Source organism: Manis pentadactyla, chromosome 13 (assembly GCF_030020395.1).
Source record: "Manis pentadactyla isolate mManPen7 chromosome 13, mManPen7.hap1, whole genome shotgun sequence".
Taxonomy (NCBI): Eukaryota; Metazoa; Chordata; class Mammalia; order Pholidota; family Manidae; genus Manis; species Manis pentadactyla.
Genome location: NC_080031.1, coordinates 9,873,823 through 9,891,156, shown reverse-complemented (window position 1 = coordinate 9,891,156; position 17,334 = coordinate 9,873,823). Strand labels below are relative to the sequence as shown.

The 17,334-nt window shown below is 39.4% G+C and overlaps 2 protein-coding genes across 2 annotated transcripts; both read right to left on the bottom strand.

The window, feature by feature from the left end:
- Positions 1 to 994: 994 nt before the first annotated feature.
- Positions 995 to 1,846, bottom strand: LOC118934620 (olfactory receptor 147-like). Its single transcript, XM_036930260.2, has one exon. The coding sequence runs from the start codon at positions 1,844 to 1,846 to the stop codon at positions 995 to 997; it is 852 nt and encodes a 283-aa protein (XP_036786155.2).
- A 13,985-nt stretch (positions 1,847 to 15,831) lies between these two features.
- On the bottom strand, positions 15,832 to 16,776 carry LOC118934656 (olfactory receptor 4D5). The gene has a single exon (XM_036930302.2). The coding sequence runs from the start codon at positions 16,774 to 16,776 to the stop codon at positions 15,832 to 15,834; it is 945 nt and encodes a 314-aa protein (XP_036786197.2).
- Positions 16,777 to 17,334: the final 558 nt, after the last annotated feature.

The window sequence follows — 17,334 nt, the reverse complement described above, 5'->3', positions numbered from 1 at the left end:
ATTGCCTTATTCAGAACTGCATCTATAATGTTTAAAAACAGAGCCTAGTACAGAGCAGATGCTCAGTTTCCATTTGTTGATTATGCAACTGCATCTTACATGCCATTAAAGAAATTAGAGATTTTAGGTCTATGTTAGAAAAGGATAAAAGTTCTACTAATAATTGGCAAATATTTTTAATAAAATTAGTGTAGAATATCCTGGTACCCATATTTCGTGCCCTGAAGTCCCAGGAAGTAAAGCTCAGTGGAGGTTCCCTTAATAACTGACAGCTCTAAATGGTTGCTCAGTTTCCTGTCCGTAGGACCTGGGACCAGAAGGAAATCTCCCTTTACCACATACCCTTGAGACTGAAGTGAGAAGAAACCAGAGACGAGAGTGAGAGTAGCATCTCCCAACACATAACCCTCCTTTGGGAAAGAAAAGAATCTCCCTAAACCAAATGCCCTACAGGCACTCCAATAGACCGCCCTCAGTCCCTCAAATGCAATGGTCTTTCGGTGGCAGTTTCCTAAATGAATTAGTTAAGTGGCTGAATCTAAAGTCCACCAAAGGATACATATCCATCACAAAGCTTTGCAAGAATTCCAGACATGCCTCAATCAAAATCGTACAACATTCCCATTTCTGAATTTATTACCATTGAACCTTTCTACTTAAAACCTTATGATCTCTGAAAATAAGCTGGAGAAGGACAGACTGAACTACTTTCCCTACCTTCGATGACAGGATGAAGGACTGCTCCTCTTCCTTCTATTGTCTTTGGGAAAGGATTTTTTAATGTAATTTATTTAATTGGCCCTGTTATTTAAATCATCTGCAGTTCTATTTTTATTTCTTTGTATTCTCTCCATATCTTTATACATTGTATCCCCTTATGAGGCTTTGGCATCAATAATGAACACAGATCCCATTCAGAAGAACACTCTTTTCTTCAAAGTTTTGTTCAGTGCAATTTTGACATCTTTGTTCCTCAAACTATAGATGAAAGGATTCAGCATTGGCCCCACAATGGTATAAAAACTGTGGATACTTTATCTTGATCCAGAGACCCTGCAGGAAAAGGCTTAAGATACATGAATGCTGATGCTCCAAAGAAAAGAGAAACAGTAATTATGTGGGAGCTGCAGGTACTGAAGGCTTTGGACCTGCCTTCTGTAGACTGGATGCGGAGGATGTTGGAGATGATCAACGTGTAAGAAATGGAGACGGTGAGACTGGGCACTATGACACTGATGCCGACCACAGTGAAAACCACCAGCTCATTGATGTAGGTGCTTGAGCAGGAGAGCTGGAGGAGAGGAGGTATGTCACACATGTAATGATTGATGACATTGCCATCACAGAAGGTGAGTCTCAGCATACACCCAGTGTGGGCCAGGGCACCCACAAACCCCATGCCATATGCACCCACCATCAGCATGAGGCAGACGTGATGGGACATGGTCACTTTGTAGAGCAGGGGCTTACAGATGGCCACATACCGGTCATAGGCCATTGATGTCAAAATAAAGCACTCATCAATGACAAAGAAAGAGAAGAAATAGAGCTGAGCCATGCACTCTGCATAAGAGATGGTGTTTTCTTCTACGAAACAAATCAGCATTTTGGGGGTTATGACAGAGGAATAACAGAGATCAATGAAGGAAAGGTTAAAGAGAAAGTAGTACATGGGAGTGTGCAGGTGAGAGTTCAGACCAATCAGAATAATCAAGCCAGTGTTCCCCACCGTGGTGACCACATAGGTTCCTAAGAAAATGAAGAAGAGAGGCAGCTGGAGTGCTGGCTGTTGTGTTAAACCCAGCAGGATAAACTCAGTCACCGAAGCGTTGTTTCCTGAGGCCATTCTTCCCTAGGACACGTCTTGGGAACAGGGCAAAGGGCGACATTAAAAGGAGTACTGGCTCTGTGCATGCGATCCACTACAATGAGACTGAGACCCAGGAAGGGAGAATGAAGTCAAGCCCACCCTTCTGTGTACCTTTGTTGTCCCCACTATATAAAGGCTGTATAAAGAAACGTTTAAAGGTTCATATCAAAAAAATATAGAAGGTGACTTCTATAGAGGTAAGATCCAGGAACCCTGTGATTCCTCCTGACCCCACAGCATCTCCACTGCCCTTACACACGGACGGTCTGTAGGCCCACCTCAGGGGCAATGGTTGTCTCAGCAGAGAACATACTGCATTTCAAGGCATCCACGGCTCCCACAGAGGAGGTTTGGAAGAAGAGTAAGAGGACAGATAAATTCAACACTCACCCTTCTGCTCTGGGACTTCGATGTTGAACCTTGTCAACTTTTCTCCATTATTCGCCCCAAGGGGCAAGTGGCTCTGATGAATTTTAGGGGTGAACATCCCAAAACAGAGATTTTTTTTTGGTATTCCTTTTGCTCTGAGTCAGTTTTAGACTAAAGGAGACAGAGCACAGACCGCAATACCCCGTGTTCTGAGAGGCCAGGAGTTACAGGTCATGATTTCTCATAGTAGCTTGGCTCAGACTTCGTTCTTCAGGCTAGGGAGTAGTAAAGAGCATCTGCTGGTGCCAAAGAGCCACCTGCTAATATGACTCTAGGGTTTTTATGAATTGGGAAATCCTAGGGACCTGATTAAAAGTGGAACACCTATGTTTCCCCAGAGATCAGGCTTTGTAGCAAAAGGATATTACCTGCTCTGCTAGTTCATGACAGCAACATTGACTTACTGGAAGTAAGTACACCATTTTGAAAGTGAGCCAGCATAGGGAAGAGCAACAGGGACTCCATTTTAAGCTAACTTCCATTTTGAGGTTACTTAAAAAATAATATTGATTTATGGTAAACCACTAACTGCCTTATGATCAACAATCAACTGACCATATCTTAAACCAAAACAAAACACTGCCAAGGATCTATAACCACTCCCTGTTTGCACATGGAGAATCATTACCTTGAGGAGAAAGAAAATTTACAAAATTCTTTTTATATCAGCCTATCTTATAGAAACATCCAAAGAAGGAGGTTCCTGACCACGTTTTGGGAAAGCCAATGAGTCAGCATCTGCTAACCATGAAGTTGCACCACCAGAAGCTGAGTAACAGAGATAACATCACGAGATGATTCGCCAGTGCCATTCCTCCCAGCCTCTCACCCTCTGGAACTGCCCTTATAAGCCCTATGCATACCCCCTTCAAGGAGTGCAATATCCCTCCTTCCTGTGGGCTCCCTTGTTTACAATCTATCTCTAATAAACTCTTCCTGCTTTCTTTCTTTCAAGGTCAGCGTTCACTTCTATAACACTAAAACTCAAGAGCCTGGTCTTTGGGGGGTCCAGTAACAGTGTTATGTACATTTTTAGTTTCTTACCAAATGTTTAGTACACTCCCAAATAAAAAATCAGGATGGTCTTTTCTGCATTCACAGTGGTTTCTTCCTAGGAACTATCACTATATGAAATATTACACATTTATTTATTTGGTGTACATTCCTACCAACATAAACAGACATTCGTGCACCCATATACATTTGAAGCTAAGCTTCAATGTATAGATTTTTTCTATTTTCTTTAGTGCTTTTTATGCATCATCTTAGCACAAAATTTGGTGTAGATAGTAGGTACTCAAGAAATATCTGTATAATGAAAGAATAAAGGAACAAGGATCCCCTTCCCATCTTTCCTGAACCCTGTACTGGATGCTACAACAGGATTCCTGTCCCACAGGAAAAGGCTTATGTGGCATCAATGTTTTTCTTTGTAGACCTGAGTGCGGTGCAGGAAAACCAACAGTCAGGCATGTAAAGGCAACTGCTGAACTCTTAGATGCTATCTAAGGGCACTCCAGATTGGAGTTACTGAGCTCAGAGAATGAATATTTTCCCTCCACCCCGAATGTCACACAGAGGGCTTAGACAGCTCTCAAGGACATCTCAATGCCTCTCCCACTGGACTGCACATAGTCATTAAGCCACTCAAGATTTTATTTCTATTTTGACATAGGATTAAAATTTATCAAAGTGCAGACTTAGGAAAACTAATATGTTGGCACCAGCAGAATGGACTGGTGTGAGAGAAATGAGACAGGAGAGATGTGAGAAGCAACTGCAATAGTCAAGGAATGATTTTAAAAAATTAAACCCTGAATTAACAGTGCTACTGTGAATAATTCTAAGAAACAAACACATGCCAGAGATATTGCTTGGAAGGATTCACCTGGACCTCTCACAAGAGGATAGAAACAGACAACAAATTCCCAAGTGTACTAGCCCAGGTATTAGGGTAAATTACGGTTTTACTACAAACAGAGAGAACACAGAGACAGTGGAAATATTTGAAAACATATGCATTCACTTCTGAACATGGTGGGATTGAGTTTCCAACAGGCATCCAAGTAGAACGCAGCCTATGGTTAAATAAAGCTCAAGAGAAAGACCAGAATATGAGACAAAGATTTGGAGGTCATTTCCAGAGAGGTTAAAGCCATGGGATTAGGTGAACTCAATGAGTACTGAGTAAAAAAGAACAGAGGTCAAGAAAAATATTTGGGAAATCCTTCATACGAGCTTTATACACAAAATAATTCAAAGCACAACCATTACTAAAATGAGTCCCGATTATTATTCTCAGACTCCTCAAAATTACAAGGGAACAAAAATTCCTCAGGGCAAATTTGAAATGTGCCCCACAAGATTGACATTCCTTGGGCTGAGCAGTGATACAGCACCTTGGAGATTCATTAAAATGTGTGTTTTCAATGGAAATGTTAAAAACTCTTATGTAGCTACCGTGAGAACCAGAAAGCTTATATTATATCAAATCACATTGCAAGAAGGGTTTTATGCCAAGGTTTTAGGCTAGAGGTGAAGGACATTTCACGGTTAGTATAACCACTGTAAATATGGGTGAACAAAGAGGTGAGTGCAGAGACTCTGAGCTCACCCTTACATTGCAGAACTATCTCATGCCTTTCCTTTCTTCCATCTAGTTAAGTGTCACCTTAGCCTATAACTCAGTTATAACAAAGTAGGTCAAATGAACATCCTTTTCACTGACATAGAACACAACATGTTTTGCTCATTCCTGACTCCTTTCTAAGTAACTCAAACCCAATATTCTCTAAGTTGTCAAAGCCAGCAGTAGTTTAAATTTTTCATTATACTACATTATCATGAAGATGCCGAAAAGGAAAGTTTTCAGAACCAAACAGATTTTTAATTTGCAGGATTGTGTCACACTGAGCGAACCTGCTACGAGCACCACAAAACATATTTTAAGTGTAAACATATAACTGAGGTAATAAAAAACAAATTAAATCTCCAAGTGCCAGGAAGGAAAAGGGAAGGCCTAATTTAACTCAGTAGATCTGGGGTGGGATCCTAGATTCTACATTTCTAATAACCTCCCAGGTTGTGTTTTTTTTTTCTTTTTTAAAAAGTGTAAGGTCTGTGTCTAAATTCATGTTTTTTCATATGGACATCTAGTATTTCCAGCAACATTTGTTAAAAATCAATTGGATTGTAAAGACCATCGTTTCTCAGTTGAACTGCCCTTGGTCCTTTGTCAAAGATCAGTTGGCTATATTGTGTAGATTTATTTCTGGGCTCTCTTTTCTGATCCATTGGTCTGTGTATCTTTTCTTTCATCAATATTAGTCTCTTGATTATGCAGCTTTATAAAGGTCTTGAGCTTGAATAGTGTCTGTCCTACAACTTTGTTCTCCTTCACTCTTGTATTTGATATTCTGGGTGTTTTGCATTTCCAAATAACCTTTACCATCAATTTGCTGATATCCACAAAAACTTGCTGGGATTTTGATTGGGATCATATTGAATCTACATATGAAGATGGTAAGAATTGACATCTTACCATTATTGTCTTCCAATCCATGAACTTCAATATCTTTTCATTTATTTGGATCATTTTGAATTACTTTGTTACTTTGGATTGCTTTTATTAGAGTTTTGTACTTTTCCACACATAGCTCCTGTATATATTTTGTTAGATTTGTACATAAGTATTTCTTCCTTGTGATTGTAGGGGCTAGGGTAGTATGAACAGTATTGTGTCTTGCATTTCAAATTCCAATTATCCAATTGCTGGTATATAGGAAAGCAATTGACTTTTAAATGTTAATTTTGTATCCCGAGTCTTTCCCTTAGTAATTTAATGCTACCAGGAAGCTTTTTTGTTCCTTTCTTTTTGCAGTTGTTGTTGTTAATGTCAAGGGATTCTCTACAGAATTCCAATCACTTTTTTCTTTTTTTCCAGATTTTTTATTGAAATATTGTTGATATACAACATTGTACTGATTTCAGATGTACAACATAGGACTCAATAATTATATGCAATACTGTTTGCCAGGGTAACCATAGTTAGCCCATTACCACACCAAGATATTACAGTATTTTGGGTTATATTTTCTATGTTATACTTCAATTCCTATGACTAATTTCCAGCATCATTTTTATAATTTGAAGTTTGTACCTCTTTATCCCCTTCACCTACTTCACCTACCCCATCCCCCACATCTCCTATGGTAACCAGCCATCCATTGTGAGCATTGATGGGTCTATTTCCTATCTGTTTGTCTTCTTTTTTAGATTTAAGTAAAGCCTAAAGTATTTTCATGGTAAAATCATGGTATTTCTTTTGTCTGACTTATTTTGCTTAGGAGGTCCTTCCACATTGTCTCAAATGTCAAGATTTCCTTCTTTTTTATGGCTGAGTAATATTCTATTGTGGATGTGTAGCACATCTTCTTTCCCTTCATCTGTCAATGGGCCCTTAGGTTGCTTCCATATTGTGGCTCTTATAAATAATGCTGCAGTGAACATAGGTGTGCATGTGCTTTTGAATTAGTGATTTTGTTTTCTTTGGGAAAATTCCCAGAAATAGATGGCATTTCTATTTTTAGTTTTTTGAGAAACCTCCATAGTGCTTTCCACAGTGGCAATTTACATTCCCACCAAATGTGTGGGAGAGTTCCTTTTTTCCACATCCTCACCAACACTTGTCATTTCTTGTCTTTTGGATAGCGGCCATTCTAACTGGTGTGAGGTGATACTTCATTGCAGTTTTGGTTTGCATTTCCTGATGATTACTGATGTAGAGGATCTTTTCATGAGTCTGTTGGCCATTTGTAGGTCTCCCTTGGAAAAGTATCTAGTCAGGTCCTCTACCCATTTTTAAATTGGGTTTTTGTTTTTCTGCTGTTGATGTGTATGAGTTCTGCACATATTTTGGATAGTAGCCACTTAGACAACATATCCCCTGCAAATATATTCCCTAAACAGTAGGTTGCCTTTTGTTTTCTGGATGGTTTCCTTGGCTGTGCAGAATTTGTTAGTTTGATGTAGTCCTATTTGTTAATATTTGCTTTTTTTCCCCTTACCTAAGGTGACATATCCAGAATAAATTTGCTCCTGTTGATGTTCACAAGATTCTTACCTATGTTTTATTCTAAAGTTTTATGGTTTCATGTCTTACCTTTAGGCCTTCAGTCCATTTAGAGTTTACTTTTTTGTGGATGGTTTAAGACTAGTTTCATTCTCTTGCATGTAGCTGTCCAATTTTCCCAACAACATTTGTTAAAGAGACTATCTTTTCCCAATTGTGTATTCTTGCTTCCTTTGTCATGTATCAATTGACCATGTATACATGGGTTTATTTCTGGGCTCTCTATTCTGCTCTGTTGATCTATGCATCTATTCTTGTGCCAGTCCCATACAATTTTAATCACTATGGCTTTGTAGTATACCTTGAGATCAAGGTGTGTGATACTCCCCAGCTTTGTTCTTCTTTGTCAAGATTTCTTTGGCTGTTTGGGGTCTTTTGTGGTTCTATATAAATTTTAGAATTATTTGCTCTAGTTCATTGAAAAATGCCATTGGTATTTTTATGGGACTTGCACTGAATCTGTAAATTGCTTTAGACAGGATAGAAATTTTCACATTATTAATTCTTTCTATCCATAGGCATGGGATAGACTTCCATTTATTTGTGTCTTCTTTAATTTCTGTCACCAGTGTCATCTAATTTTCAGAGCATAGGTCTTTCACCTCCTTGGTTAGGTTTATTCCTAGGTATTTTATTCTTTTGGATGTAATTGTAAATGGAACTGGTTTTTTTCTCTCTCTCTCTTTCTGCTAGTTGATTTTTAGTATATAGGAATGCAACAGATTTCTGTATATTGATTTTGTATCCTACAACTTTACCTAATCCAGTTGTTAGTTCTAATAGTGTTTTGATGGAGACTTTAGGCTTTTCTATGTATAGTAATGTGTCATTTACAAACAGGAACTGTTTTACTTCTTCCTTACCAGTTTAGATACCTTTTTTCTGCTTATCTTGTCTCATTGCTATGGCTATGACTTCCAGTACTATGTTGAATAGAAGTGGAGAGTGGACATCTTGTCTTGTTCCTGATCTTTGAGGAAAAGCTGTGAGATTTTTGCCATTGAGTATGATGTTAGCTGTGAATTTGTCATATATCTGTGGGTTTGTCATATATACTGTCATATATGGCCTTTATTATATTGAGGTATTTCCCTCTATACCCATTTTGTTGAGATTTTCTAGCATGAATGGATGTTGAATTTAGTCAAATTCTTTTTGAGCATTTATTGAAATGATCATATTGTTTTTATCCTTCTTTTTATTAATGTGGTGTACCACACTGATTGGTTTACAAATATTGTACCATCCTTACATCCCTGGGAAAACTCCCACTTGGTAGTGATGATTATCCTTTTGATGTATTTTTGAATTTGGTTTGCTAATATTTTGTTGAGGACTTTTACATCTATGTTCATCAAGTATATTGACGTTTAAGTTTCTTTTTGTTGTTGTTGTTAGTATCTCTGCCAGGTTTTGGAATTAGTGTAAATCTGCCCTCACAGTGTAAGGTATTAGCTCTTTTTCAAATGATTGGTAGAATTCACCTGTGAAGCTGTATCTGGTCCTGGACTTTTGTTCACTGAGAGTTTTTTTATTGCATATTCAATTTTGTTACTGATAATTGGTCTATTCAGATTTTCTGTTTCTTCCCAGGTCAGTCTTGGAAAGTTGTATGTTTCTAGAAATTTATCCATTTCATCTAGGTTGTCCAATTTATTGGTGTATAATTTTTCATAGCATTCTCTTATAATTCTTTGAATAATTATGGTGTTCATTATAACTTCCTCTTTTTCATTTCTTATTTTATTTGTGTCCTATCTCTAATTTTTTTTATAAGTCTGGCAAAGGGTTTGTCTATTTTGTTTATCTTCTCAAAGAACCAGCTCTTGGTTTCATTGATCTTTTTTTCTATTGTTTTCTCAGTCTCTATTCCATTTATTTCCACTTTGATCTTGATTATGTCCCTCCTTCTATTAAATTTGGGCTTCTTTTGTTCCTCTTTGTTTAGTTCCTCTAGTTGTAAGGTTAGATTGCTTATTTGAAATTGCTCTTATTTCTTGATGTAGGCCTGTATTGCTCTAAACTTCCCTCTTAGAACAGCTTTTACTATGTCCCACATATTTTGAATCATGTTTCCATTTTCATTTGTCTCTATGTATTGTTTGATTTCCTCTTTGATATGTTCCTTGATGCATTACTTATTTAGGAGCATGTTGTTTTGTCTCCATGTGTTTGTGTTTTTAGTTTTTTTCTAGTAATTGGTTTCTAGTTTTGTACTATTGTGGTATGACAAGATGTTTGACACAATTTCAATGTGCTTAAATTTGTTGAGACTTATTCTGTGTCCTAATATGTGGTCTTTTTAGGAGAATGTTCCATATGCCCTTGAGAAAATGTGTATTTCCTACTTTTGGGTGGAATGTTCTGTATATATCTGTTAAGTCCATCTGGACTAATTTGTCATTCAATGCCCCTATTTCCTTATTTATTTCCTGTCTGGAATGATTTATCCATTGATGCTAGTGGGGTGTTAGAGTCTTCTACTATTACTATGTTGTTGTCAACTTCTCTCAGGTGTGTTTGTATCTAGTTTATATATTTAAGTGTTCCTATTTGGGGTGCATAGATGTTTATGATTGTTATATCCTCTTGTTGGACTGATCCTTTTATCAACATGTAATGGCCTTCTTTGTCTCTCATTACTCTCTTTGATTTGAGGTCTATTTTGTTTAAGTATTACAACGCCAACTTTTTAAAATCCCTATTTGAATGGTATATATTTTTTCCATCCCTTCAGTTTCAGTCTCTTTGTTTTTAGATCTGAAATGAGTCTCCTGTAGGCAGCAAATAAATGTGTCTTGTTTTTTATCCATTCAGTTGTCTTGTGTCATTTGATTGGAACATTTAGGGCATTTACACTTAAAGAAACTGTTGATATATAATGTAGTTATCGACATTTTGTTCAATGTTTCCTGGTTGTTTTTGTTCTCTGATTCTTTCTTCCTCTCTTGCTGTCTTCTCTTGTGCTTTATGACTTTAGTGTTGTGTTTGGGTTCCCTTCTCTTTCTTTTTGTGTATCTATTATAAGTTTTGGGTTTATGGTTACCATGGGATTCTTATATGACATCCTATGAAAATAACTATCCATAATAAGCTAATGGTCATTTAAGTTCAAACACACTGTAACATTTCTACATTTCTTACTTTCCCTTCTCCATGTTTTATGTATATAATATCTTCTTTCATACCTTTTCATTAAGTGATTCCTTAAGTAATGTTTAGATGCAATTGCTTTTGTTACTTTTGTCTTTTTGACCTTCATAGAGGCTTTTAAGTAATTGATCTACTACTTCTGCTATTTTTGCTTTACCAGTAGAAACTTTTCCTATCTTAAATTTCTTGCTTCTAGTTAGGGTCTTTTCTTTTCCTCTTAAAGAAGTTCTAAAATGCCAATCCCTAACTCTACTGCTCACTAGGTAAATGTCCTTAATTCCCTTGTTTGTAGGATGGGGGTAATGCTGACCTGATATAGTTGCTGAGGAACTTAACCGTAAAATGAGTATAAAATTCCTGATATATACTCCATAAGTGCTAACTGTTATTACTATGAGGCATTATTACATTGTGACATTTTAAAATATAGGTAAAATGTCCTTTATACCCCCTGGCAAGTTCAAGTTTCAAGTTCAAATAGCCATATTTACTAGTGCCATGGTCTGACACAGGATCAGATTAGCTTAAATGTGCATCTTCACTCTACCTCTGGGGTTTTTTAATCTGCTATAGTCCTAATTTGTTCAAATGTAAGGTAGACAATAATAATAGCTGTTGAATTGTGTAAATTAAGTCATTCTGTAAATTGGGGGCAAAATGTGTGTATGTGTGTGTGTCCCTCATAGTTCTAATTCCTTTTATTGATTCTCTCCTTGCTAAGCAGTGTTTTTAGTGCAAAGTACATGGGAACAAGACATAATTTCCAACAATAACAATTCCTAAATATGTGACTTCAGGCAAGTCTACCTAAACATGAAGTAGGCCAAGCAACAACATTATTTTGAGTTTCACATGACAAATTTTAAACATATATACATAGGGACTATGTTGTGATTATCTGGAGTAATTAGAGAGACAGCCAGACAACTGATAAAGTTATTCAGGAACTTACAAGTAGTTATACAGGTCAACTATCAGTGGAATGCTGTATAATACACTTAGTGTATGGATTTCATAACAGTAACTAAAAGTTAATATGAAATGTTGGACAGCTAGGCTTTATAGGCTACTTCTAATCATAATACTTATCTGGTATGTTGACAAGATCCACAGTTAACACATTTTTCTTATTTGAAATCATTATATTATTCTGAAACAATAGTGTGCTAATCTAGCACACTTTTCTGGCATTTATTGAGGTATTTCTTTGATTTTGACATATGGACTTTAGGTTAGCAGAATGAAGCTTTATTATTAGCCAACTACTTAAATCCCAGGACTTAATCCTGGCAAAACTGCCATACACAGAACATGCCCTCACTGTCTCATCAACCGTGGAACCAGGATTCCTTGCCTCAGCTGACAGCCTTTGTTAGGGTTGATTCAGGCAGAACTGAGGAATTAATGTGTTCCCCATTTTTAATGCTTGAATTCTGGAATAATAAATGATCCTGTTCTCAACACTTCATTCCTTGTCAATCAAAGTACCATAATGACAATTTGCATCCTCTCTTCTTGAAACATTTTCCACCATTTTCCCCTAACTGATGTCCAGGATCCATGAAATTTTGAGCAGTTAATGCCTAATTTGAGAAAAGGTTCCTGGAACCAAGATGTCCAATGAAACCTAACCCTTCAAAACTTACAAATTTTACAAGATACCTAGAGCTCCAAGGACAAGATGAACATATATCCAAATTAAGGCAAATGTTGAGAAGGCAAGTTGATACTTTCTCCTTCAGTAATGTTCCCCTCCCTCCCTGCCTTCCATCATGAGCCTGCTGGGAGAGCCGAGGTTGAGAGAAGGCTAGTAAATATAACAGTAGGAAGAGAGGTCTCTTACAACCTACAGAGGGAAGTCTTGGTAAAAAAAAAAATAAAACAACAAAAACGTCTTATAACAGGACTGAGGCTGTGCATAGTGGATTTTCATTTGGCTCTCTGACTGATTGAGGAAAATAAAATCTCTAATGATATGGAAAGCCTGGATTTTTATTCTGTTATTTTATATTAAGCCAAGACACAGAAGGAACACAAACACTAAGAGTTTTAGTGATACTGATGCGATTTTTCTCATGACGCATTTGTTCTGTAAGGTCTTCTCCCAGCCTTCCGCTCTTCTGGATTCCTTAAGGCCATACCACTCATGTGGTACCCAGTCCAAGGGAAACAGAAGAAGTGGTATGCACGTTAGAGCCCCAGAGGCTTGGCATGGAATCTTGCCTCTACCCCCTGCTTCTGTTTGATCATACAAGAGTGCCTTAACTTCTTCAGTCATCATTTCCTTATCTAGAAGATGAGAGCAGTCATGCCTGTCTCTAAGGGCAGCTGCGAGAGGAGCAACTGCATATACATTTTCTAATATGTAATTGATATTCCATATCACCCATGTTATTATTGGCATGCTGCTTGCTATCATAATTTGTTTCTCTCCCCGTAAGCCACTTGCAGGCACAAAGATGGATTAATATATTCTCAGAATGTAAGGAAGTGCTAAGTGCTTATTGTTTTATTGCTTGATTAAATGGTGATTGGTGGCGGTGGACCCACTTACAAACTTCTGTTTCATTTCTCCTGCAGGGGACTGAAGATGAGTCCTGAAACCTGGCCCCAGGTAACAGGATCTGTGCTGGGTTTCCCCAGTAGCCACATCCTGCAGTCCCTGTTGTTCCTGGGGCAGATGGCAATGCACATCCTTCCTGGAGCTGATACTCATGTCTGTTGTGGTTCCCAAGATGCTTGCCATCGCTCTCACGGGGGATCACTCCCTCTCCTCTGCCAGCAGCATCATGCAGTCCTACCTCTACTCCCTCCTAGGTACCTCTGACTCCTGCCTCTTAGCTGTCACATCTCTCTGGATCGTTCTTGGCAAACTGCTGACTTCTCCACTATGAGACCCAACTGGTGCTGGCCTCTAGTCAGCTGAATCCCTCTGGGTCCTTTGCCCTGCCCTCCTCAAGGCCAGCCTGCCTTCCTGTGTCCCCACTGCTATTGGCCAAAGTCCTGTGCTAGTTGGCCCCTCCCTACTCAGGCTCTCTGGGAGCTGGAGCCAGTGGCTTCCGTGCTGTCCAAATTGGCATTTCAGGGCTCACTGGCACTAACCTCAGTTTCCTATGCCTTCATTCTAGCCACTGTCCTCAGGGCCCCCACAGTTGCTGAGCCTGTCATGTTACAGTGGTCATCGTAGTCTACCGCAGCTCCAATTTTGTCTACATTCATACGTCAGAGGCTCAAGCCGTGCTTCTCAATTAAAGGTACCTTAGCCCTGAGTTTATCATCACACTCATCCTGAAACCATTCATCTTCACTCTCCACAATGACAAGATGATGCAAAGCCTGAAAGATGTCCTAAGGTAGCACAGACCCATGGCTGCAAGAGAGATAAGGGTCACAAGTAAAAGGACACATTCTTATTAGATGGGGGATTAAAAATTATTCAATTTTTAAAATGTATTTGTTCTAATCACTGAGGCAACACCCTGCACTTCTCTCAGATAATAAAAGAATAGTCTTCACATATGTGCAATACTCAACGAGGAGAGTGAGACTTCTTTTAACTCTGGTTAGGACACATGTCCTCTGGGGCGGGTAAGCATGTGGCTTCCATGCAGTGAGGTTGTCCCTCTGCTTCCTCACGTGTGTGCTTAAGCACACTCACACTTACTATTTCAGTATCCTGTGTCATGAAGCCAGTCAGGGGATGCTGAATTTTGCAGATTCAGATTTGGATCTTGGAGAGAATTAAGAGGCTTTCAGAGACCTTCCATCCAGACTAGATATTACAAACAAGATTTACCAGAACCTTGATATTGGGAAATTAAATTCTGGCTGTAATAATAAGTGGTTCTTGGATTGCTGTTTACTATTGCTCTTTGACTAGCAACTCCCATAGGAATCTCATAAAAGAAAAATGCTGAGACCAATGGAATATTTGGATATTCCTAATTCCCAAGTCAAGTTCCACTCAAAAGACTCTAAATGGGAACAATCAGTCATCATTTCTTTAAGAAACGTTAAATACCTAATATGTTTTGGGCATGCGGCAGGAACGGGACTAGGGTAAGCCAAGGAAGATATCTAGGGCACGTATTTTAAAAAGAGACGCACCCACATGGTCACGCAAGTCCAGGGTCAAGCTATGCACACACCTGAGAATAAAGCCTCCTCAATGCTGCACCCAAGGCAGCTCTCCTGCTCCTTCCAAATCTAGGTTCTGGAGCTACTACTGTACAGCAGTAAATAAGGTAGACTTAGCTCTCACTTCTATGGAATTCATACATAGTTGGGATGATGGCAAAAAGGAAAAATAAACCCTAAATGCATAAGCCAGTGGGTAGTTGTAATTTGTGATAAATGCTCTTGAGTTTATTAGAGGGAAAGAGTTGAGTTTTGTTAGAGAGGATGAATAAGGAGAAATAATTTGGATCAAAGATCAGGTGAAGTGACCTCTAACCTGAGGCCTGACATTGAGCAGGAGTCAGTCAGGCAAAAAATAGGAAAGGAGCAGCCCAGAGAGTGAGTAGTATTTGCAAAGACATGGAGTGAGGCAGCAGGGACTGAGAGGACCAAGTGTAAACGTGTAGTGAGCTGAGGTCACTTCAAATAGACCTTATCTGTAAGGTTTGTGTGGATTTTTCTTTCTCTTTTTAATGGCAATGTGAAGCCTTGAAGTGTTTTAAGCATGGGAGTTATCAAATCATATTTTAAAAGATCAATCAGAGGTTATAGAGACAATTTCCCAAGATAATTCCCTTTCTCTCCATTGATATTATATTCAATCAGCCTCCTGAAATCAGGACTCGGTGTCCAACATTTATCTTGGCCTCCAAGTCCCTCCTGTCTTCAGGAAGCTTCGAATTGTCTTCAGCTCCTCCAATATATTTTGTATCCAAGAAGCAATAATAGGAAAGAAACTCTTGATGAACCACCTCCATGCATCTCATTCTGGAGCTAGAACTTTCTCAACAGGGCCACCATGCTCATATGGGAAAGGACCACCTGAGTCAAACATCATTTCTGTGTAGCACTTGAGGCATTTTCTCTAGGAGGCACTTGGGAGAAGTTCTAAGATTCTCATCCCATGTTATACCTTAGTTAAAATTTCAGATCGCCAGAATTTGATTCCCATTAAGAACAACAGAGCAGCAGTAGACAAGGAGTTTCAGCTCCTCTGTGAGTCTCCTCCAGCAGGCTGGTACACCGAAGCCCCTCTCAGATCCTCAGGTCCCTGCCTCTCCTAATCTGAGGGTCAATGGTCCAGGGGCCCCAGTGGGTCCTTTTGCATCCTGCACAGCTTCCTCATGGCCCTGACCACTTCCTTGTTTCTCAGAGTATAGATGGCAGGATTGAGCATGGGCGTGACCATCGTGTACAGCACAGAGACCACTTTGTCCATAGGGAATGTCCGAAACGGCCTTGCATAGATGTAGATGCAAGGCACAAAGATTAAGGTCACCACAGCAATGTGGGAGGCACACGTGGATAGGGCCTTGCTGCGGCCCTCCCGCGAGTGGCTGCGGAGCATGACTAGCAGCGCTGTGTAGGATCCCAGGAGCACCAGGAAACACATCAGGGTCACCAGGCCATTGTTAGAGACCATCAGAAGCTCTAAGACAAAGGTGTCTGAGCAGGCCAGTTTGATCAGCTGAGGCACATCACAGTAAAAGTTGTCCAGCTTGTCGGGCCCACAGAATGGCAGCCGGATAGTCAGTCCAACCTGTACGATGGAGTGGATGAAGCCCCCCAGCCAGGAGGATGCCATGAGGAGCCCACAGACTGTCCGATTCATAATAAGCGTGTAGCGCAGGGGCTGGGAGATGGCAACATAGCGGTCATACGCCATGACGGTAAGCAGGAAGATCTTGGTGCCTCCGATGAAGTGGAAGAAGAAGAGCTGAGTCAGGCAGCTGCCGAAGGAAATGGTGGGGTTGCCTGAGAGCAGGTCAACCAGCATCCTAGGTGCTGTGATGGTAGAGTAACAAAAATCTAGGAAAGAGAGACTGCCTAAGAGAAAGTACATGGTGGTGTGCAGACGTGGGTCAGAGGTCACTATGGCCACGATAAGGAGATTTCCAGTGATGGTCATGAGATACACAACAGAGAAGACAATGAAGAAGAAGAACCGAAGCTGCCATACCTGAGAGAGCCCCAGGAGGACAAAGTTTGTCACCTGGGAATGATTCGCTGGATTCATCAGGGTGGTGTGACCTGGTAAGTGAACCTGTGCGAGAAAATGGGCATATTCATCCCGGGATCTGCAAGCTTCTCCAGAATAATTTCCCCTGCCCTCTCTGGGCAATTCTCCCCTATCTCACAGGCTAGAAGAAGAATGTTGCAAGTGGGTCTATAGGACTCCAGGCATTTGAACATCACATGTTGGTCTAATCAAATGCCAGGAGAATAAAACTCAGAATGGCACTGATCCCATCTATAGTTTTTGAGAATCAAAAATTACCTGCCCTCAAAAATTAAAAAGTGGTACATCAAGGAAATACTGCCAAACTATGAGTAAGTTTCAGTTTTCCCAGTAACTAGTTGTGTGAACTATGAGACTCTAGTTGAGTAACTAGTTGTGTAAACAAACAATCCTCTGAAATTCTCAAAGCCTTACTTCCCTCATCTATGAAATAAATTAGTCAAAATGTCAGCAAAACCTCCCGTACTAAATATTTTATAAATACATATGGACTTTACTGAAAAAACCTGATAAATTCCTATATGCCAGATATTTAGATAGTTCCTATGGGATGAT